At 45.1% G+C, this 25,033-nt stretch overlaps 1 protein-coding gene across 1 annotated transcript in view; it reads left to right on the top strand.

Moving 5' to 3' along the window:
* The window catches only part of LOC138491524 (serotransferrin-A-like), a 658,259-nt gene that overhangs the window by 233,306 nt on the left and 399,920 nt on the right, over positions 1–25,033 (top strand). The window contains exons 4-5 of the mRNA XM_069618062.1: positions 16,045–16,236; positions 16,409–16,550. Coding sequence (XP_069474163.1) covers positions 16,045–16,236; positions 16,409–16,550 — 334 coding nt within the window. The remainder of the gene's footprint in view (positions 1–16,044; positions 16,237–16,408; positions 16,551–25,033) is intronic.

Here is a 25,033-nt window from a genome sequence, read left to right as displayed (position 1 = left end):
TAGTCTGACTGAACCCAAGGTCGAGTTGAAGGACCTTTTGTGAACATTAATTAAAGGTTGAGAATTGACCAACAGAAGTTCCTGAGAAGGGCCAAGAAACAGAAGACCCCCAACGTCCGAACCCTGATTAATGAAGGCCTATAAGAAAGCTAAAGAGAACTGAGACGAATGAGAGCCTGAAGAAGCACAAACACAATTGTGATAAGGCTAAAGGAAACCAGAACCTAAATCCTGCTTAAGGTTTTGAGAAACAAGGTGAAAGAGAGGCCTGAAGGAAAGACCAGACTGTGAATATCTTCTACAAGAACTTTCCCAGAAGAACAATGTTGTGTTGTTGCATTGGGACAGGGAGGACGTTAAAGAGTAGGTTTCAAACATTTTCTTTGTGACTAATCCTCGGGCCATTTTGTGTTGTTAGCATAGGGGAACATAAGAGGTTAAAGACTAGTACAGACGAGATTTGAGACGTTTTTGTTTGCCAACTGTTGAGGTGTGAAGACTTATTGGAATAAGGTTTGCACCTTCATGTTTTTAACACAAGAGGCACAATGGATGCACTAAGCAATCCTCATCCATGCAGTCATATTCAGAAGTTCTTCTTCAGTTATAGAGTGTCTCTAGTCCATTTAGGCATGTGTAGCCTGAGCCCCTGGAGCAATCTCTCCTGATCCCAACAAAGCTATCGTTTGAACCTTACTTTGAGCATGTATCCTGTGTAACTGCCCTAAGTTCCCCACGGTTTGACATACACTAATGGCATCCTAATAAGAATACAGTCACCAGCAGCCAGTCACTAGAGCTTTGGCACAACAGCATAGATTCTGGGGTGACAGTAAGGTCTGGAGTGGTTTGGTGATTGGTTGCTTGTGAGAAGGATTCTATAGAGTTCTTCTGGGTTCATGTCATTCCGGATCATGGTGTTGCATAATAGGGCACACCAAAGATGTGGTACTCTGGTTGGTGCAAAGCTTTTCTGGCACACAGTTTTCTTGCACAAAGTGCAGATAGTAAGATGATGTTGTTAATTGTCCTGTATAAAGAAATTGCAACCTTTAGGTTTTCCGTGTGAGCCAAGATATGTTCTACTAAGTTCAACTGCAAACGAAGGTTATGGTGATGGAGTTAAAGATGTGGCTACCACAAACTGACTGTTTCTACATTCAGATTCGCCGGACTGTTTCTGTGAGACCCTGTACAGATGTGGAAGAGTAGCTTTATCTTTTCCTTCTGTGTCTGTAAGTGTGTTAGTTCTCTTTATTCACCTTCTCCTCGGTATCTGTGCTTTCCACAACCATGTTGAAAACTGAATGCAGATAGTCTATAAGCTTTATCTTCATCATCATCATCACCACTATTTCCATTGAATATGGGTGGTTGTGGAGACCAGGAACTTCCATAGCCTGCTCCTCTACACTGTGTGTTCATTCTCCTGGCTCTTCATCAAAATACACAATCTGCCAGGTTGCACCGTATTAGCTAAAGGGCATAGTTTGCCCTATTGCAAAAAGAATTAGGAGCCATATTTGAAAACATTTGCACCATGACAAGTGCAATGTTGCCTGGTGTAAGCACTAGGGCAAACATTTCCTTAGTGCAAACACCATGCCCTTTAATGCATTTTTTCACCAGGTTAAAGTTTGCCCTAGTGAAAATACGGAATGATATTAGCACTAGGGAAAACTTTGCCCTAGTATTTTGTCTCATGACAAATCTTTGCAACTAATATTTACTCTCATGTCACAAAAAGTTGTCACACACAGTACAACAACTGAATGTAATTTAATTCCCCAAACAATTCTAAGAATAATTATTCATTGTTAGTATTGTCTCATCACAAATCTTTCACAAACATTTGGCAAATGCATTACTAACACTGAATGTAATATCCTGCTCCCAAATCTAAAAAGGTTTTCTTTCCAACTGGTGTTTTGTGTCATAGATCGCACAGAAATATCTCGGATTCTTATAGACAGTTCAAGGGTTTTTCTTTTTTTCTTTGTGGGGCCCAGCAACTTCTCTCTCTCATCTTGTTATGATCCTCCTCCCTAAGTCATATGCCTGCGGCACCAGTTAGTGATACTGAATGCTGACTCCTACTGTCTATTCACTGTTTTGCACTATGGGTGGTTCCCTAATTGCTGGTTATAGGAACATCCTCAGGGACTTCCTAAATGTCCCTACACTATCCAGTTGTTATTGTGGGAAAGAGAATTGGGATAGTGCTTGGCAATTAAATTGATAGATTCAGTCCGTCTTTAGCAACCCCACTCTCACCTTTCTCTCCTCTCTACTCTCACCTTTCTCTCCTCTCTACTCTCACCTTTCTCTCCTGTCTACTCTCACCTTTCTCTCCTGTCGACTCTCACCTTTCTCTCCTATCTACTCTCACCTTTCTCCCCAGTCTACGCTCACCTTTATCTCCTGTCTACTCTTACTACTTCACCTCTCCTCCCAACAATCCTCTATCCCTTTGGTGCTTGATACCTCCTAATACTCACCTATACCCTTTGATGTTACTTCTCCTCCCACTCCACTTCACGATGCTCCACCTTTCCACTACTACTCTGCTCCTTCACACCACTACTCCCCTCCTCCCACTTCTACACTCCTCCTCCACACCACTACTCCCCTCCACCCACTAGTACTCTCCTCCTTCCAATAGTAGTCTCCTCTGCCCACTCCTACTCTACTCCCACAAACTACTAAAACACCCCCCTTTCACCCTGACTCATTCAATTCATATTCACTCCTTACACCAATATCTCTGCTCAATCGCTACACAACCACACATGCTCACACTGCAGAACATACCTCCACTCCTAATCCAATACCTCACCTGCTCCACGAATCTCTTCAACAAACCGCCTCTCCCTCCTTCCTCCTCCTGGTCTTTTGGTCATCTCCCTAAAAAAAAACACAATACACTTCATGCTTCTTAATGTCATCTTCCTCCCCTGCGTGGACTGGACTCCTGTCCCTAGCCAGTCCTGTAAACAACCACACGTCACAGGACCAACACATTTTTTGTCCAACCAATTCATCACACTCACATGTCTATCTGGGATGGTGGTTTTTTGGGGCCTCTGAAATCAACAAGAAATACATTAAAATATATAATATTGTATTCATACAAATATTCAACACATTTTAAACTTTGTTTCCCATTAACAGAATGTATTTATTTCCATATCATGAAAAGACTCATTAAACAGTGCTATACAACATTGTTTGAATAGAATATTGTGTGAGATGATAGTATATGCACAACACCTTGCATAAATAATTCTTATTCAGTCTTCAAATGGAAAATGTATACTTAAGACAGCTTGGATATTCAGCATAGTTGTGTAATGCTGTTCTCTGTCCTCCCCACAGTCAAACCAAGAAAAACAATGATCCATGGTGGGGAAAAATGTCTCTTCCTGATGTCATCCAAACATCAACAAAAAAGAGAAAATCGTCAACACTGTGTCTTCGGCCTAATGTGAGGGATCAGACACCTCTTCCCCCTTGGTCTTTCATGTGGCCTTCATCCGGATAGTATAGATTTGTTGACCGCAGTGTGTGTATGAAGCAGGACACTGATCTGGTCATATGATTGTGATGTATGTTAATGACTACCTATGCACGCCATAAACCAGTCAGGCATAAAATCCTAACCTCTTTATTGCACGCCTCCAGCAGGTATATGCACATTTATATAGGCGTTGTAGTCAATCGTCTTCAATCTATGAAAACATGAGGCCATCGTTAATGTATTGTCTAACTGTGTTTCTTACCTCGGTTTCATTATTTATTTATTTGTATTCATTTATTTGTGTTAGTTCATAGAACACTGGCAAACTATCAACACAGAAAAATGTCATTTCCCAAAAGAAATCAGCACACAGTCATTAATATCATACACTATAATCATAACACACTAAAACAGATGTTGCAAATTGCAAAAGATTAGAATTTGGTACGTCAGTTAAGAAATACACGTACAAATACAAGCACAGATACAGTTACCACTCAAATACAGACAAAAACATTTAAAACATTTTCAACGTCAAAAATACAATTACTCAACCTCGCATGTGCATGTATCCATAAAATAGTGGAGAAGAAATGCGAATAGACTTCAATGCATTGGTAAAAGTATTCCTTCATTGCACCAGGCATCTTAATATCTGTTTCCACAGACAGAAAAGTGGAATGTGCAGAGTCTCAGAATCTTTTTTCAGACAGTAATCCCAAAATTCAGTTGTCTTAATCGAATGTGCCCAAAAGGCACATGTAGAGAGGACCCAGCTCTCGGCATTCAGGGAATCCATGCTGGGCAGTCTCTAACTTGTGTTGTAATTTACATATGCAACAGTTCCTGTTTTCCATGGGCATCTTAGTCCATGCACCTTGTGTAACCCGTTGGGGCAATTGATTTATACAAAGCTGAAGTTTTAAGTCCCGAACAGCTGGGCTGGGACTACATTTTAAATATGGTTGAGTTTTGAGGTAGGTATGGACCACAGCCACATACTTGTAGTTCTGTAGCCGAAACAAATGTTCATAGTTGTTCACCCAGTCCCAGCGTTCAGCCTTATTCTTTAGTATACTTTTCATAGTGTTGTAGCTGGTACCTCTCTCGATATCTTGGGTCCAGTCAATGCGCGCAAAACACTCTTCATTTAACAGCCCAAAACTAGGGAGGTCCAGAAGCTCGAACGCATAGCATTCCCCCAACAATTTAAGAAGAGGGTAGCAAGGTTACATTACAAATTTAATGTATAACAGCCGTGTACGAAACATCGCCTGGCAACTAAGTGGCAACAATCCTACTTCCTGGCCAATATATGCCATGGGAGTAGAAGGGGCCAGCCAGGGTGGGACTGAGCCACCAAATTGTTTCGGCCACCAATGAAAAAGTGGCCTACAGTTGCAAATGGCAATTCATTCCTTTTGTGACGATGTTTGAATAGTAACCAATGTGGAGTTTTTTTTTACAAAGTGTGATGCAAATGGTGCAATTCAAAGAATATTTATTCAGCAACACTGGTAAAAACTACCAGCCGCAGAGGGAATTAACTCATCAAGCTGGCCCAAAATGGCCAAAAAAGTGGCCCACTTTGACCAAAAAAACTGGCCCACACCAGCATTTTGTGTTTTTGGTTCGGCCATGTGCCTATTGTCCTATAGTCCAGCCCAGGCCTGACGAGGATTCAAAGACCCACACCGATGTGGTGCACGCAGTGTGCGCAGTATGTTTCTGTGTTCCGGTGGGACAGATGGACGCAAGACGCTTCCCTTTGAAATCTGCGTGTTTCTGCCTGCACAATTTAAGAGGAAAGTTACTTTCTGCATTTTGGTCTATGTTGTGTGTGGGGACTTCCCGTACCGAGATCTCGGGAAAGTGATCTCACAAGATCTCGTAAGCGAGAAGCGCGGAGCAACGCGCTTGCCTTAGAATCCGGCGGGCAGCGTAGTGAACGCACTACCCCAGCTCTCCTCCTGATCCAGGAGGCTCTAATGACCTTGAGCCCTACAAGAGAGGAAACAACTCCCAGAGCTTAATGCCAAGGCTGAAGGAAGCCACCTGGGTGCTGTGGGAGATTGCCAGTGTGCAGGCATTGTGCACACTCTGCCTACAGTGAGTGAACTGTTGGACACATGGACAGCAACTAGTGTGAGTACAGCCCTTCCTCACCCATGGACATTACTTACCCCTTGTCATTAGTTTTGTGGTGTGCAAATAAACACTGCTTACAGCACTACCGGTGTCCTGTCTTCATTGAGAGCACCACATATTTGGCGACGAGGATCCAGAATCCTGCGGGCCCACCTTGCAAGGTGCCACGCCACCCCCGCTTTCCTCCCCTCGCCCGGAACCCCGGCAATTGCATGGCAGCAATGGGAACCACTTTTCCCCACATACCTGGAGGTGATGGGCGGAATAGGGTACGCAGCGGCCAGAAAGTAGGCGATGCTGCTGAACGCAATGGGGGTAGAAGGGCTGCGTATCTTTGCAGGACTCAAGGCCATGCCTGCGGCAAGCGGAGAGGACGACGCTTACAAGGAGGCAATCCACTGCATCGTGAAGAGGTTCAATGATTAAGGAAAACCTGTTGTTGCACAGACTGAGGTTTTACATTCGCAATCAAGAAGGCATTGAGCCAGTAGACGAATACATCACCACTATGAGGGAACCTGCATCTCTATACGGATTCAGCAACAACACGGAACAAGTCATCTGCGACATGCTGGTAGTTCACACAAATTCCAGGAAGGTGCAGGACAAATTCATTCAGGAAAAGGAAGTGGACCTCGACAAGACCATTACAATTGCCAGAGCGAAAGAAGAGACCTCCAGCAGGCGCAAAGAAGTCGGAAGTCCATCACCTGTACCTGATGGCGAAAAGAAAGACAGCCCTGCAACAGCCCCAGAGACAAAGATCCCAGGCAAAGAGAGGCACCAAAGTGCTACAGATGTGCCAGCATCAAGTACATGGCGAATGATCGTGACTGCCCCACCAGAAACAAGGAGTGTTCAAAATGTCGATGCTTCGGTCACATGGCGGTGGCCTGCACATGGTGGGAAAAAAACGTCACCCGCGTCGATGTCGACAGAGAGTTGAGCGAAGACGACGAGCTACATGACAAACCCATGGTGATCATGGTCAACGCTCCCCACGCCAGGAGAGAAAAACTTCACTGCACAGTGAAAGTGGACGGCATGGAGACACGAGTCATGGCTGACTCAGGTTCATATCTCACCATCCTCCCCATAAATACATATAAAGAGATAATGGGGCGAGACCAAGTGGAAATCAGAACCACCAGACAGAAGCCGACAGTCTTTGGAGGGGCCACCGTAGATCTGCTCGGTTACTTCAAAGCAAGAATTGAATTCAAAGGCAGGTCCACCACTACTAAAGTTTATTTCTCTTCCCAAGGCCCCACCGTGCTTGGATTGGAAGATAAACACAGGCTCAGTATAAGGCTAGAGCCCAGCACCCCAAAGCAGGTGCTCTTGGTCTCTTCAGGAGGAGCGCCGAGTTTGAAAGAAGCCTTTCCTGGCCTGTTCTCTGAAACTCCGCGGAAAATCAGGAACTATGTCCACAAGATCCGCCTCAAACCGAATGCAGTGCCAGTGAAGCACAAGGTCAGGTCTGTGCCTGCCACAGTGAGATGAGCGCTGGAAGCCCACCTCCAGAAGATGGTTAAGGAAGGCACCATCGAAACAGTTGAGTCCTCAGAATTTTTGAGCCCAGTGCTCCTCATTAAAAAGAAATCTTCGAAAGACCACAGAGTCTGCATAGACCTAAAAAGTCTCAACTTAGAAGCTGTCACCCACAGTTTTCCACTTCCCAGCATCAGCGAAATTGTGCTCATGATGAAAGAAGCAATCATATTTTTGAAGCTTGATATGTGTCACGCATACCACCTGAAAAGCTTGCACAAGGCCCCGTGCCCGTGCACGGCGTTCACCACTCCTTTCAGCACGTTTCAGTATACACGCATGCCGTTCGATTTGTCCTCAGCGGCATCCGCTTTCCAGAGGATGATGAGCTTTCTGTAGAAAGAAATCACGAACGTCTCCTACTTTCAGGATGACATCCTAATGTACGCCAAGGACACAAAGACCCACGACAGGGCACTCACTACAGTATTGAGCAGACTGCAAGAAGCAGGTGTCCACCTGCGCCGCAAAAAATGCGTATTCGGCATAGGTGACGTTGAGTACCTCGGGTATCGCTTCTCGAAGGATGGGGTGAGTCCCAAGAAGAATCTCCTCGAAGCCATAACTGACGCCTCGGCCCTGATGTACAAATATGATCTCTGGTCTTTCTTGGGCCTCATGGAGTACTAAGCGAAATTTGTCCCGAGATTCACCGAAACCACATCCCCCATGAGGGAACTCCTGAAGAAGGGTGCGATCTACACGTGGGGGCCTCGGCAGGACGAAGCGTTCGCCGAGGTCAAAAGGAGATTCCTGCATGCACCCTGTCTCAAACCCTTCAACCCTAAATGGGAAACATGTATCACAACAGACACCAGCGCCTACGGGCTAGGCACCACACTAACCCAAAAAAGGGGTGACACAGAGAACATAGTAGCTTTTGCCTCAAAGGCCCTATCAGCAGCGGAGAAGAACTACTCCACAGTGGAAAAGAAAATTTTGACGTGTGCCTGGGCCGTCGATTATTTCAGATCATACGTCTGGGGTACAAAATTTCGATTGGCCACAGACCACAAACCCCCCTGTCAGTCCCCCTTTCATAAGATGTTTGCACCCATGGGTTTCTCAGACTCCCGTAAACTTGATAACTTCCCCAGCTGTTATTCATAATGTTTGTATTTTCCTCTGTCCCCTTTTCGTAGGTTATTTGCACATTTGGGTTTCTCAGGCCCCCATAACCTCGATAGCTGTCACATAATGAATCAAAATGGTTGTACCTTTTATCGGTAGGCTCTCCATGTTAAGCCCAGGCGGCACCAAGACCGCCACACCGAGACTGGCCAGAATCGCTGCAAAACTTCAAGAGTACACCTACGAAATAACCCACATTGCCGGCTAGAAGAGCACCCAGGCAGACTGTATGTCCAGGCTCCTCAACCAAAATACCCTAGGAGCCACATTCCTTGAAGACAAATGCATCGTGGCCTCCATAAGCGATCTAAGGAACGACAAATTCATGGAACTAAGTGAGCGCCGCTGGCAGGAACAATATGAGCAGGACGCTCTACGCCGCGTGGCAGTGTGGGTGTGCGAGGGGTGGCCAAACGAAAGAGCAGTCCCAGAAGGCCTACCCCCTTACTGGAAGGTGAGCGACGAAATTACCGCCATGAACTGAGAGCGAGCCTGTAGCACCTGCAAGCAAATGGGCTAGTGGAGAGAGCGACCACTTCATCAAGAGAACGCTGCAACTGCCACATGCTTCAGGCCTAGACCACAGGAAGACTGTAAAGGAGGCTGTCACGGCCCACCGCATCACATCCAACGCCATCACTGGCGTTTCACCCTTCCAACTGTTGAGAGGGAGAAGGGCGGCGTCCACGCCGGTACTGCCTTGGCTTCACCAACTAAGGGAAGACGAACACGTGGACATGTGAGACATAGTATTCCGCATGCAGCGAAACAAGGAAGCAATGAAGGCTCAAAGTGACAAACTCAGGGCCGCTCACTGCACAGAAGTCAGCAAAGATGATCTAGTAAAAATACGCCTTCCTAACAAAGACTCCGCGACCGGCTCCCAATACAGTAGACCCATAGAGGTCACTGCAAAGGGATCCAACCATATCTGCACCAGTGACAGTAAGCGATGGAACTTGGAAAGAGTGGCAATGTACCGCAGAAGAGAATCCATCAACCACCCATCCCCAGAAACAGGAGAAGGACTAGCCCAGCGAGGTTCGTCCAGCAAACCCCATCATCCAGAGGGAGACACATCGGAGATACAGCATCATGATGAACTCTCAGGCATGAGCCCCTTACCCCCGTCCGCAGAATCACCTGGAGAGAAACAACACAAGGAGAAATTGATTCACCAGAATCTCCCCACGTCACTTCTTGTTATCCAACTTCGCCTTCCGACCGAGGAAGACCACAAACGGAGAGAAGAAAACCAAGCAGGTTCTCAGACTTTGTCATGCACTGAGTACCCATCCTTTTTCCCACCAAAGGAGGTGTGTGGGGACTTCCCATCGCGAGATTGCAGGAAGGTGATCTCGCAACATCTCGTAAGCGAGAAGCTCAGAGCTATGCACTTGGCTCAGAATCCGGCAGGCAGCGTAGTGAACGCACCGCCCCAGCGCTCCTCCTGATCAAGGAAGCTCTAGTGACCTGGAGCCCTGCAAGAGATGACACAACTCCCAGAGCTTAATGCCAAGGCTGAAGGAAGCCACCTGGATGCTCTGGGAGATTGCCAGTGTGCAGGCATTGTGCACACTCTGCCTACAGTGAGTGAACTGTTGGGCACATGGACAGCAGCAAGTGTGAGTACACCCCTCCCCCACCCATGGACATTACTTACCCTGTGTCATTAGTTTTGTGGTGTGCAAATAAACACTGCTTACAGCACTACCGGTGTCCTGTCTTAATTGAGACCACCACATTGTGTTAAAGGATTGTAATCCGGTGTGAGTTCCAACCTCCAACTGAGCACTAGACCAAAACATTACATGGGGAGGGGTCCCCGTGAGTGTAATATCTATTCCAGCGGATTCCACCCTGGGGTGTCTTGGCTTGCGTCAAAACCCAGGGCTACTTGTTTAAACCCGCCTTTGGCAAAACAGCACTTGAATATGCCGGATAAAGTAGTAAATAGAGTTCGTAACTACAATCTACATGAAGGAAAACCATATGCAAAAATGGGCACCTGTAATAGTGCTGGAAGACAGGCTCCTACGGAAACGACAAGTACCTCTATCAACATGGCAAAAGGGTTCCCCGATGACAAGGAGCAGCCAAAAGCACCCCAAGTGGGCAAAACTACTGATTTTTACCACTCCAAAACGTAGGTGCCAACAAGGCAATCCGACAGGTGGTGGGTGAGCCGGGCATAGTCGAAACATTAGTGACTCTATTTCTGACTTTGGGGTTATTGACAACAATTCCCTTTTAGATATGTGTTACAATATTAGGGATATGGTCAGGGGAGGTTCGGGAAGCGCCTCAATTGTGGCGCAAGCAAAAAACGGCACCCGTAGATGGAGTGGAGAGTCAGCCCTTGGGGGGCAAATAGCCACAAGTACCCAAGAAGGGGCATAACGCTTATCGGCATCCTCAAACCTATATTTAGATCTCAGTGAAGGAGTTTCTACCGGGAAAGGAAACTGGCTCAATAGTTCAAACATCAGTGTGGCTTCAGATACACCAGACATTTCTAAGCCTTCCTCAGGGGTGTTACACTTTGCTGTAAAAATCTTATTAAAGTTTTGTGGCATTGATTTGGAAGAGGTACAGAAGCAGGGTGGGATACTTGCTAACGTGGAATGGAGGCAGCAGGAAATGGAAGCATCCAGACCCAAACGGCGAACAGTTGTACCCGAGGTAACTGCATCACCAGCAAATAGGGAAAAGAGCCAAAAAAGCAGTTTATCTCTTCAGACTGCCAAGTGGTGGAGGTCTCTAACTCTAATCTTTTGATCTTCAAAACCAAAAAGGAGAGGTGCCAGGCAAAACGTGCCAAGAAAAGGGGTGCTATGGCTCCCAGTTCCAACGAGGCGGTGCCAGGCCCCACCTCCTCAGTGCCCAGGCCATTTAACTCTACCATTATTGAAGCTCAATAGAATAAAGCGAAAAGAGCTAGAAAGAAAGCGACTAGGCACCAAAAACAACTGTCTGGATTTATGGGGATAATTGACCAGTTGGCTTATGAGAGAGGACAGGGGGGACATCCGCGGGGAAAGAAGTTGATATTCAAGATACTGGGGCCAATGCAGAGGCAATGCAGAGGTGGGCACAGGGTGGCAGCGTGCTAATGTGGAGGGGCTTGCCCTCACCCCGCAAATAAACCCAACCAGACAAAGCCAATTGAAGTTCCCTTAGTGGATGGGCTAGGTTGGAAGTGGTTTAAAAAATTCTTGCTTAACGAGCTAACGGATAGTAAATTAACTGCTAAGTCCGCTAGCTGGAATTCCAGGGGCCATAGTCATTTTCTGGCGAAAGACGGGGCCCTAAATTTGCTGAGGGAACCTGACATTCTATTCCTGGAGGAAACATGGCTTACCGCTCCCATACAAATGGAGGGGTATACTTTGTTTCAATAAATGGCAGAAAAAGGTGCTAAAGGTAGTCCATACAGAGGCCTAATCACTGGGATAAACCAATCCTTCCAGACTCATAGTACTAAACTTTATTCTTAAAACAAAGACGGTTTGGCTACTGAGGTTGGTGTTGGTGAAGGGTTAACTCTGGTAATGCCATTCCATTAATTAATGTATACATCCCTTCTGATGCTGATGACTTGGACGTTAGCCATTAGTGCATCAGTGCTTTACTTGTATTCTGGCTGTCTGCCCCAGGTCACACATTTCTTTTAATTGGTGGGGATTTAAATGCAGGGTGCAGAGACCCTGCCCTGTGTGCGAAGTATAGGAATATACAAGCCAACAACATTATGGCTAAAAAGCAGGGCAATGGCAAGGGTGCTCAATTGATGAAATTTACCAACGAATGGGACTTCATTATGCTAAATGGGAGAACAACCAGTGACTGTCCAGCACCGACAACCTAGCGAATGGCAATAAGAAATCTACTCTGGACTACTTTCTCGTAACCAACGCATGTGCAAAGTTAATGGAGTCTCTCAAAGTACGTGATACGGAGTTCAGTGACCATTCCATGGTTGTTATCTCTTGGGCAGTGTCAGAAGTCTACCAGAGGAATCGAGGAGGAATCGGCGTGGAAGTACACCATGCAGGGAATTCAGTGGCTGGACCCAGCGGATTATTGCACGGGCAGTGTCTAAAGCCAAGCATATTCCCCTATGCAGGCCACATGGCTTCGACCAGCTAACTGGGAATTAAATGGAAGGGCAACTTAAACTCTTGACAAGGTAATTGGGAAGGGGCTCAGTGGGTCGTGTGATTACTTCAGTTAAACATCTACATTCCATTCACATTGAGATTCGTGACACAAAGCGTGTGCTTAGAAGTAGTATCAGAAGGGCAAAAGAGCAAAAAGGGGCTCCTGGCCACTGAGTATCGGTCTTAACGAGATCTTCCAGGATATATTGCGGCTAAATAGCTCCAGGGCCCCAGGGCCGAATGGGTTATCAAACGTGGTCCTGAAGGCAGTCCCGGGTTTGTGGTTGCAAATATTAAAAATTCTATTTGATACGGTGTGCGAAGAAATGACAATACCTAAGTCCTGACAAAAATCAATCTTACTTCCTTTCCATAAGAATGGTGACAGGGAGGTACCAGCGAATTATAGATTGCTTTCTTTGGTAGATGTGATGGGCAAATGATTTGCTACTTTTGTATTGACCGCTTTACAGAAGTGGTTGGCCAAGAATAACATCTTCGATCGCATTCAAACAGGTTTTTCGGCCAGGTTGCGCTACCACCCACAACATCAGGTTGATGGATAAATTGATGGTGCATGCGGAGACTAGAGGCAGCCCAGTCCTGTATATGATCTTCATCGATTTCAGGGTGGCGTTTGACTCAATTAACCATTTTACGCTGTGGCAGAAGTTGAGGGGACTGCTACCCCGGGTAGCTGCTCTCTATCTTAATTAGTCTGCATACCGATACTGGTGTGAGGGTGCAATTGGATGGGGCTGGTACTATGTCAGAAAGTGTCGGGCTAAACAGGGGAGTCAAGCAAAGTTGTGGGCTAGCTCCCCTGTTGTTTAATCTCTACTTGGCTGACCTTCCAAAAGTCCTAACAACGTTGGCCACCCAGTTCAACTTGGAAGCAGTTTGGTCTCTTGCATGCCGTACGCAGACGACCTGGTCCTTATGGACCGTACGGTTGGGGGAGGCCATGCCAAGTTCCAGGCCCTGTTGTATGCCCAGAGCAATGATTTGTGTATAAATATGACCAAAACCAAAGCAATGCCCGTTGCCGCTCCCAAAATAAATTGTGTGACCTTGGACACTCAAATTGCTAACATCGAGTACGTGGCCTTTTTCCCCCTACTTGGGACTGGAGCTGAAGGCAAGGGGCGAATAGAATAACATTAGAATGAGTAAGCAAAGTAAATCTCACCAGTTAAATTGCCTTATTAATACATTTGCAAAGCAATCTGCAGGATTCTCAATCAAAGGAATACTTTAGCTTTATAACAAATGTTTCTGCCCTACGTTGTTGTATATAGCCTGGAGGTCCTGGCCATGCAAGATCTTAAATGGTTGAATGTCTTAGAGGGCAATTTTTGGCGAGCAATACTGAAGCGCCTCGAGCCAGAAAGTAAAAAGTGTAGAGAGACTCAATTTTCCAAAGCAGCACCTTCACCTCCAGGAGACAGAAACACACTGTGCACTGCGGTTTCAATTTAATAAGGTGCATTATATTAATTCATGCCAGTGAAGCCGACAAAGTATATCGTATCAAATCCTGTCCTGTCTTTGCTTCCAATGGCATTTATGTGCAATGGGAGCTCATAAGGGGGTTAAGCCCAGCCCACTTTCTCTGTGTGGGTCTGCTGTGCATGGCAAATGGTGGCCCGGGAGGGCCGATGATTACGTTCATGTTTTGAGACTCATTATCAGACGTCCCCCATTAAGATTGGATACTCCTCCCCTTGGTGTTCCTGGGGGTGTAGGGAATGTGCGGCCTTGCTGGTTCTATTTGCCAGCTCCACAAGGCCCTCTGAGTCGCAGCAGGCGGACCCTCTCTCCTTCTCTTGAATGCGAAGCACCAGTGCCCCGGCGTTCTTCACAATGGTGCTCTTAGTGTACTTCCTCTCAGCGACTCTCTCTCTGCCCAGAGCTGATCTTTCCCAAGGCCCGCTGACAGAGTTGGTCTCTCCTTTGCTGGGGCTGTTTTCTCTGCTACCGGAGCTCTGAAATTAAAGGAAAGATACTGGAAAAATATAAAGGAAAGGAGGTAAGACTGGAGCCCAGGGTCTGCAAATGAGCATGCTGACACAAGGGGGTAGTTGGGGGTCCTCTCAACAGGCCCAACCCCTAGGTTGAGGGATTGGCTCTGTGCTTCTGCCTATAGCACCCGCCCTTAGCTGAGAGAGGCTCCCCTCCCATCTGGAAAAGGCCATGGTACTGGCATTATCACATTTGTCACATCACAAAAAGATGGCACACTCAATTGCATCCACTGGACATAATCTCCTGTTTCAAAACCATTGTAAGATTCTTCTTCACAACTAGTATTTTAGCTCACCACAAATCTTCAGTTAGTATTTTCTATTTCCCCTCAACCAAATCCTATTTACGTTTTCTACCGCTCTCACATTTAACACCTAATGTAATTGTCTACTTTTCTCTGAGCTGCCTGAAGCGCGGATCACAAATTCGAACCAGGCATGCACTTTGTATACCCCTTTTGGCCCTGACTCGTTCAAACCTGCTTGTTTGAACCCTGAATAAAATGGAGGGATCAGCGACTCTGCCAAATCAGCCAAAAATCTGATGATGTGAAATGTGGCTCTAATTTTCACAAGGGTCTGTGAGGCCATAGAAAGATAACTTCAGAGATAGAGAAGTCAAACTGAACCTGCCTCGCTATGCATTGTGTTTTGTTTTTTTCCCTTTTGCAAAAGACTCTTTGTACACAAAGAATACAACAAAATGATTAACTGCAATCACACATACGTCTTGATCCCCAGCCCATGATAGGCCACGCAGCAACATGGATCCAACCCAATAGGCCACCTCTCCCACCCACCTCCCGCCTACGGTGTAAACACAGAAGTACATCTTCAAAAGTGATGGAAGAGTTTAATTTCTTGGGGGGAGCCTGGATCTGTCAGAGCCCCATGGCCCTGGGATCAGCCAAAACCAGCACCATCCAAAAGCCATCCCAATAGCAACCTTTTATCCCTTGCAGCCAGTTCAGCATGGAGTGGAGGGAGAAAAAAAGTAAATGATGAATGTGTAGCAAATCCTAGGAGAGGTTCTAATAAAGGCAGTTGGTAAGTAGGAGGTTGTGAAAGACCTTAAAAAGGCAGTTCATATATTTGAACTTTTATTGGCACATTAACTGTGTATGTCTATAGTCCTACCTCTAGTGTTTTGACATTTGTTGTTGTGTCTTTGCAACTATGTTGGCAATAGGTATACGTCTGTAGGGTATACACGCATTTCACCGCAGTATTTTTCATCGCGTGTTTTTTCATCACCTTTTTTATTTCGAAAAAAACTCATCGTTTTTTTTTTTCGGGGGGGGTTAAAAAATTAAATATATGGTTGTGGGTGTAAGGGGAAGAAAAAAAAAGAGTTTTTCGAAAAAAAAGCGGCGATGAAAAAACCTGCGATGAAAAATACTGCAGCGAAATAACGTAGAACCGTGTGTAGATCTGCAGACACATTGAAAGGGCTGAGAAATACGTGTAGGCTGCCTGACCTCAACTCTTGATCTCCATTCTTTTTCCTTCCCAGATCCTGACACCTGCTACTATGCTGTTGCTGTGGTTAAAAAAGGAAGCAACCTTTCATTGAAGCAACTGCAGGGCAAGAAGTCATGTCACACTGGACTCGGAAAGACGGCTGGTTGGAATATCCCCATTGGAATACTCCTGAAGGGGAAGTACCTATCTTGGGCTGGGCCAGAGAACGAGCCCATTGAAAGAGGTAATTGTTGAGCGTGGTCTTCTCTTTACATCCTGAGCTTTCATTTGCAATAGTGACCCGTTCTCCAACCAACTCCCCCCTGACCTTTCAACCCCAGTATTGACATGCAACACAACATAATGCCATGCTGGTAACCCTGGTTGAAATCTGTTCTTGCATTTTCTATTTTTAGCCGTAGCCAAGTTTTTTGCTGCTGCCTGTATCCCTGGGGTTGAGAATGAAGCAAACCTTTGCCGACTGTGCAAAGGTAAAGGGAAGGCCAAGTGCAGCCGTTCCAACAACGAGCCATATTACAACTACGATGGAGCCTTCAAGTGAGTGTCCCCTTAAACGTTTTATTATTTTGCTTAAAAGTCAAAATATGTGGAATAATAGAGTTTGACTTTGAAAGGTGAGCAGCCCACAGCAGGCTGCTTATTGAGGGGGCTTTGAACTGATCATTTTGTGCTCATAGTGGTACGTGTTCCACCTTGGATTGTAACCGATGACCGTAACTAGATTACCTGCCCCATGATGCAGTGCAGATATCCAGTCAGGAGGATCGAGACAAGCAGACCTGCAAGGAATTTTTTCATGTCATTAGTTTAGTCATCGTATGTCCACATAATGAGCCTCATTCCGAGCATGCCGGTATCCTCGTGGTAGAGGCGCCAGGAAACCGCCATTTGGTATTTACCTTTACTGGCACTCGGTCCGGCGGAATTGCTGCTGGATTACAAGTGCCGGCGGGACAGTGTAAATACCCATTCATTGAGCCCCATAGGACTCCATGAGGGGATCGTCTGTCATTACCGCCACCTTATGGCTATAGTGGCCAGTAGGGCACCTGGCTTACCTGCAGCATTTAGCTGGAGGTAACCCAGGTGCCCCACCGGCAATGCAGTAGTCGGGCGGTCCGGTAAAGTGCTAGTATCCACGGACACCAGCACTTTTTTACCGGACCTCTCGACTCAGAATGAGGCCCAGTGTTCAAGCAAATCAGGAGTCCCTCTGATCACTTAATTTAGAGTCTTAAAAGTACCATCAGTCACAGCCATATTTTCCTATAATAATGTTAACTGTGAGCCACCAATTAGAGGCGCAATGGGGTACAAAGTTGTGAAGGACAGCCTTTGTGGGCTAAGGTAATCCTTTGGAGTTTGCTGCGTCCTACATGACCGCTCACCAGGAATAATGTGATCCTTCTGCCTCGACAGTGTAAGCGTTGTCACTAATCTATCCACTGGACACTTTCTGTGTAGAAGCCATAATATGAAGTAGCTAGCAAATGTGGCGCCCCTGGCACTCTGCTCGAGAGATGCCTGAAGATTTGGTGGCCCAAGTCGTGATGTTCAGTGGATGATCCTGCACTCATCAAAACCCAGTTTCAAGGTGCTGATCAGAAAACAAAGAGGAGCATCAAGTTGGTAGCACACTGAAGTAGCAAACCAGAGTTGTGCTGATGTCTTTTTCAGGACTGCTCTAGTTTAGTTCCTTTTAATTTTAATTTGGTGGAATTTGTGTAGGTTTGTGAATACTAGGAACCCTACACCAACAGCAGGTATAGTGCAGCAAGTCGAATTAGTGGTTCAACCCTAGAGCGTTGGTAAGGTAACCTACAAGAAGCCATAAAACTGCTAAATAGGAAAGTTCATAGCTCAAACATATTAAAGATGCGTTGGGTGTGCTAAATCTAGAACACCATTGGGCTAACCCAGATGGTATCTCTAAGAACATTAGGCAGGAAGTTTTGGATGCCTAATTTGAATAACGCATGAGACATTGTATAAGTAAGTGTCTGTATTAGTGACTGGTTATACCTATTTGTTAACCAAACAAGGCAACTCACTGGAAGTGTACCTACACCTTATCACAAAGCCTACCCAGAGAGCGTTGTTCATAAACTTCTGCTTGAGAACGCTACCAATTGTTGTCCATTTTGCCCTGTGGCTCTTGAAACGGTGAAGCATTTTCTCTTTCAATTTCCCATGTATGCTGACATTCGTATGAAAATCTTAAACCCATGTTTGGTAAAAAAAGTTTTACATTCCCAGATTAATGCCAAAGAAATATGGAAATTGGCTAATACCAATGACCTTATACTCTGTCTCGAGATATCTGGGAAAAGGCATGATGGAGAAGACAGAAAACCCTTAGTAAATCTAGTTAACGATGTTTTATTGTCACAAAGGACAATTGTTTTAGGATCACAATATTAACTTATCTATTCATTATTTGTAAGGTAAAAACTCAGGAATGATGTTTGTAACTGTTATAATTCAAAGTTATATGATATTGTGTTGTGCTTTTATGGTTATCAACCGAAATAAAGTCAATACTGACTGACAAATTTCTAGTTTGCAAGAAATGTGAGTATTGACCAGAGAATGGGAGCCCAGCCAGAAACCCTGCGACACAGTGAAATAACCAGGGACTCTGTACTTAAGCCGTTTGGTCACCACATGAGAAATATTTGGTAGACGGCTGCTCTTCAAGAAACTTGGAAGGATACTTTCCCAGCAGGTCCCTATCCTCAGTATACAGTAGGAGCCTGCAACCTTTGGCTCTCCAGATATTTTGGAGACAGTTCCCATCATCCCTAGCCAGCAAAGCCAATGATTAGGCATCATGGGAGTCATAGTCTAAAACATCTGGAAATCCACAGGTTGCAGACCCTTGTTACAAATGTTAGGTTTCTGCCAGACGTGGCTGAGTACAGAGAGTTTATTTTACCTACTAAGGAAGTCTGTCATGTTCCTTAACCTTTCATTTCCATACACTTTAACAGGCATGTTTAGTAATCCTTCATCAAAGGACCCTCATCCCAAAGCACTATAGAACTACTTGTAACCATACTGTGATAATAATGTTCCCTTTTGCTAAGTTAAATTAGTTAATAAGGTCTGACTATATAAATTCCTTTCTCTGGACCGTACATTCGGGCTGTTTTGAATTGTGCTTGTTAGGCTAGGCCTTTAGGTAGCCCTACTGAAATGAGAGCTACGGGTGTCTTAAATAACTTTGCCTCACCTTCATAATGAAAAGCTATTGTTGAGTTCTGTAGAAGCTCCATACTTAGTACACAAAGGATGTACTTCTTCTTTAATCTCCAAATACTGTGTGATTGCCCCACAATGGATTGTGCCAGTCCCATATCCCTTACAGCGTGCAGACATGTTTGCTTCTTCCCTGGGGTCACTGCTCAGAATAGAGAGGTATACAAAATGCCTCGAGGATGAGTTCTTTAAATATGAGAAAAATCAGCAGGCATAAAAATCCTCCATCAGCACAGCAACTATGGAGTCAAAGAATGGGAAGAGTTATAATGAGTCTTCCATCCTGGTGGTGACCCTAAATTACTCTTCCCTGTCACCTGAAATGAAGACAGTGCAGATTGTCCGTGATTATTTGGAAATCATCACTGTCATCAAAAATTAAAGACAGGCATACCATGAAGTATATGGAAAGGTGAACACGCTGTCATTAGTCAATTATCCGATTTGAGCCACCACTGAAGATGCTGGACACCTCAATGAACCATGATGCTAAAATCTTCCGTACTGCTTGACCATTGCACCAGGTAATTTCTCCAACCCTGGTGTGTGCAACTATCTGAACATGGCAGACAAGCTTCCCATAGTGCTGTGTGCTGCCCTGATAATCACAGAGCATGACGGTATTGCCTGCCAGTGCTGCTTCCTCCCCATAGAGGTGCAGATATGTCTGCACCAGTTGATAAAAATAACTTGACAAAATGAGGAAAAAGAAAAAAAGAGGCTGGTTTCCATGGTCTGTCACTAACAGGATAACCTTTCTAATGACACTATTCCTATGAGAAACCTGTATATCGCAAATCTCAGACAAGACAATGTCACCAACTGAGATTTAAGGTGGGGGCTTAAAACAGTGACCAAAAGGCTCTAATTCAAAAGGCTTAACGTGGGAAACATGAAAAATAAACTGGTTCTTGCAAACAAACAACGATGAACCACAAAAATAACTTGAAAAGGTATCGGATAAAAATGTATCTACATATGCAACCCCTTTTTATGAATGTATTAGCTTCTGTTGTGATGATCATGTTAATCATCTGAATGAGGGGCAGCAAAAAAACAGCACCAACCAATATAGATGAAAGCTATAATTCTGCACCTGCGTTTTTCAGGAATCGTATAGAGACATATGAGGCAAATGTACATTAGGGTGGTGCCTTTCTCCTAAGACCCTCCTATGTACAATGCATAGATAACGGCCCCCACCTGCCACAATTTGCAAAAAGGCAGGTAGGTGGCCCGTATACTTATCCAGCATAAACAAACATGTTCGCAAACAAAAATACAAGGGCACTTCCAGCACAGGAGAAATTAGATTAACCAGAACACTTTATTGAATAAAGTAAAAGTACTTCGGAGAGGACATTTAGGTACACCATAAACCTTATGAAAAGGGATCCAAAATGGCTATTACCCATTAATCGTTAACATTTCATCCGGCGAAGGAGGGGTTCTTCTGTTTGTTTTAATAACAAAGGAGGAGCAGAATTAAACCAAGACAGTCAGAGATGGCAACCAACAAGCTAGGTACCAGGTAACTGTGGCCACCTCAAATGCACAATGCTTGGATAACACCGTTTAAGGACCAAACGTGGGATCCCGTAGGGGCCAGTATGCTCCTATGAAATGCCAATCCTAAGATCTAAAATGAAGTCAACCTTAGTGAACAAGAACATAGGTAGAGGACTGCAGATAATCGTGGCATGAGACTAGTAAAGCTGCGTCCCACAAACCCCGAAATAGCTCACAAAAGGGCACAGATAGCACTATGTATGCCTTGGTATATTCATTTGACGATAACAGTCGCAAAAGTGCTCCCAAAGGAACACAGAAAACGAGCATGAACTCAATGTGAGTCTCATAACTAGGAGAACATGTGAGGGGCCCAACATTGACAACTGAGTAAGACTCAGCACAACCACCACAAATGGAGCCCCTGAGATGCCCTTTGTAGACAACAACCTCTCATTTAGAGAAGCGAATGGGTACTTCTAATACAACATCAGATAGAGAAACGGAGGGGGGGCAGCATCCACTTATCACTGCAATAGACACCTGCTACAATACGTCACGAAGCATAGATGGATAGTCAGAGGCATGCCCTTCAAACTCAAGGTTTAAAAGGGATTTTTATCATTGTAGAAATACGGGAAAGAGAAACAACTTTAGAAATACACTACTTAAATGCAATATTTCGCCTTTTATGTCTGCCCAAGTTCACTTCAGCCACACCATACGTTTCCCGTTCCTCTGATTCTTGGACAGTTTTTAGTTCTTTGATTGATTGAATTCTTTCTTCATCCAATAGAAAGGTCTCTTAAGTCTTTCCAGGGCTCTCCCTGGTGTAACTCACAGTCTCTGGCTGTCCTGGTTCTAGTGATGGTTGAGACGTTGATTATTCCTTGAAGGCTGTGTGGCGATCCAGAAGAAGGACTCGGACAATTGGAGTTGATTTTCAAGAGGTTTTATTCAAAATAAAAGCGTAAAACACCTAACTTGCCCCATCGCTTGGAGGGAAGTTCCCTACCTAACAAAACAAAAGCTAATGGGGGGGCTTTGAAGTCCAAAATAAAGTTCTTCAGCCCGAATCCTATCCACTAACTGGCCCTACCACTTTAGAAAAACATCTAACTAAAAGGGAAATGGGAGTCTTTGTTCATTACAGGGTGTTGGCTAGGCCCAGTTTATACTTCATGTGCTCAGGGCTGCAAATGTTCCTGTTTCACAACACAGGATATTCATTCCAGTCTTTGTAAACTGTCTCTTGTTGTAAACATATAAATTCTTCTTAGATTTATTGAAAACAACCAAAATGTTACTTGTTCAGTCTTTGGGCCTCATTACGACCCAGGCGGTAAGTTACCGCCTGGGTCGTACCCTTACCACCATGGTGTAAACTACGTTTACACCATGGTGGATGGCGGATTTACCGCCCCATTCCAAGGTGAGTGGGGCGGTAAATCCCCATTTCCCATTTTACCCTTCCCCATTCCCATTTTTGCCCCATAGGGCATAATGGGAGTGGGGAAGGCGCTAATTACGCCACCGTAAATTACGGTGGCGTAATTAGCACCATGGTCCCTTAGCGCCATGGATTTTAACGCCTGCAAAAAGCAGGCGTTAAACTCACCATGGCGCTAAGGGACCTCGGAATCAGGCGTTAAGGGTCGGCGCCGTTTACGGCGCCGTTAACCCCTTAACACCTGATTCGTAATGAGGCCCTTTGTCAGTCCCCCTTTCATAAGATGTTTGCACCCATGGGTTTCTCAGACTCCCGTAAACTTGATAACTTCCCCAGCTGTTATTCATAATGTTTGTATTTTCCTCTGTCCCCTTTTCGTAGGTTATTTACACATTTGGGTTTCTCAGGCCCCCGTAACCTCGATAGCTGTCACATAATGAATCAAAATGGTTGTACCTTTTATCGGTAGGCTCTCCATTGGGATTCTCAGGCTCCCGTAACCTTGTCGGCTTTTCCTGCAGTTACCTGCCTCTGTAGTTACAGTCCAACGTATGTGTAGCTCAGGGACTCGGGGTCCCTCAAGGGATCTGGTCTCTGAGTCCGTTACTGGCCTCCTGGCCCACCACAACTCTCTCGTGGTTGCGCCACCAGATGAGACGCAAGTATCCTCGTCTCAGTTCCTTCTGACCTCGGCTCCTTGATTGGGGGGAATGCCAACCTTCAGCCATTTTGTTAGCCCTTTGCTCATGTGCCTTGCTGCCACAGTCTCTGTGGCCCGGCGCTGCTCCTCCAGGACATCAACGATGCAGAGGCTGGCCTCTGCATAGCGGGTTTTCCTTCTCCGTAGGGGTTGACTCTCTAATACACATCACATGAACAGAACGTTGTCCTTCATCGCTGACTGTGATTTTCAGGCTTGGTGGCTCCCCCTGGGGAGAAGGGGGCAGGATCCCCCGTGGAGAGAAGGGAGAATTGTCCATATTTGTCACAGCTGGTCATCCAGACTTCTCAGAAAATGCTTTGGTACGTTTGGTACCAGCTTCCCACTTTCTTGTTCCAACATTGGCTGGTGGAGTGAATGTATCATCAGACTTTAGACGACCATGGCTGGAAGGTGGCTCCTTTCATGGCTTGGCCCAGGAGGAAAGTTGGGTGCGTGGTATTATGAGCTGCCACTCAGTCCCTTGCAAGCTTCCCTCTCTGAAGGTCCTATGCTGACAGCCTGTCTTCCACTTCTGACCTTCCAGCTCAACACCCCAATGAGAGCCTGTGCCTATAGGGGCTCTCTATGTCCCCCAGCAGACAGCTGGGCTCACCATTGTCTACTCTACTTTCTTGATGCTTCACCACAAAAAACAAAAAACGAACCTTTGCCCTACAGGATTTACACAAATGTCTGAGGCAAACATTTAACTCACTGAGCAATCTTGCTAGCTCATTAAATACATGCCACAACATGCAAGCTTTGATAAACTCTTCTCTAGCAGGATACTATGGAGAGGGAATAAACTATGAAATCTATATTCATAAAAGTGAAAATGTGTGGGTGTGTGGCTGGGTTTGTGGTGTGGCAAAGCGTTGTTTTGTATAAAATTCCATACCGTTTCACCAATCTGCACCAAAGTTTGCATAGTTACCTGTTAGGATCCTCTGGACATTACTGGCTACATAACATTGGGACACCCCACCCATTCCCCAGATTTGAGCAACTTCATACATGAGACAGTCTACTGAAATCAGTGAAACATCAGTGTGCTATTAGAAGTACTCGTCCTCAACCCTAGAATGCATGGTTTCTCGGATATTTGCACCGCAATGAACTGCAACAAGCCAGGGTGGTGAGAGAGCACAGTAGGTCCCAGTATGCAGCAGCACATCAACGCTCGCCTCCCCCCAATGTCTGCTCAGGGGTATGTCAGCCAGCCACACACACCCATTCTCAGTGCAGTTTACTTCAGAGTGCAAAGCACATCAAGCAATAAGCGAATTGGGACAGCAATCTACAGGATTATTGATTTTCAACAATTGATGAGAGTGTTGTTGTCATGTCTGTCCACAGAACCCTTTCGGAGAACTGGTACTTTTAGTAAGCAACTAAATCAACAATACTAGCTTTAGTTAAACATTTTCTTCACAAGACTCTTCTTATTCTACAGATATAATCCCCAAAATACAAATAATACAGTATTCTGCCGGTTATGACCAATGATGAAAGAATACACTTGTAGATATTCCTAGTCTAAAATCATGAGGTTAAGGCCATCTTAGATTTAATGAGCACTCATGTGTTTGTTAGATGATATATGAACCCAATGTTTTATCCTTCAATATACTGTAGCCATAACCTGTCACAATCTAGACTCAATAGCTTAGTGTACCCATAAGAAAGAGAAGTCCTTCTTCACAATGCATCATTTGCTGGACACTCACAGAGCAGATCTTTCATGGACTCAATTGTATACGTGGTGCAAAGTCTGCAGAACCTATCTTTTCCTACAATGCTGTGCCTGGCACCCAAGACTTCCCACAACTCCATCAAGTTCAATTTTATTTTCAGCTAGGAAGTATGAATGTAGGAATAAGGGAAAGCATTCTGGTAGCTCGCCAATCTAGTTGGAGAATCGCGTAATCCCATGGAGTCTCTGCTATTTCTTGGATGACTAGCCTGTTCAATTTTGCTCAGAATCTAATTCACGGATTTAAATTTTAAGTAGATTGTTTAGCCTTATTGGCATTGTTTGGAATGATATCCAGCTTTTGAGACCATAAGGCTCTGAATTCGATGATATTCATCCATACATTC

Source organism: Ambystoma mexicanum, chromosome 10, assembly GCF_040938575.1.
Source record: "Ambystoma mexicanum isolate Mex_15411 chromosome 10, UKY_AmexF1_1, whole genome shotgun sequence".
Classification (NCBI taxonomy): domain Eukaryota; kingdom Metazoa; phylum Chordata; class Amphibia; order Caudata; family Ambystomatidae; genus Ambystoma; species Ambystoma mexicanum.
Note: the sequence above shows the minus strand (reverse complement) of the source record. Positions and strands in the feature narration are given on the sequence as shown.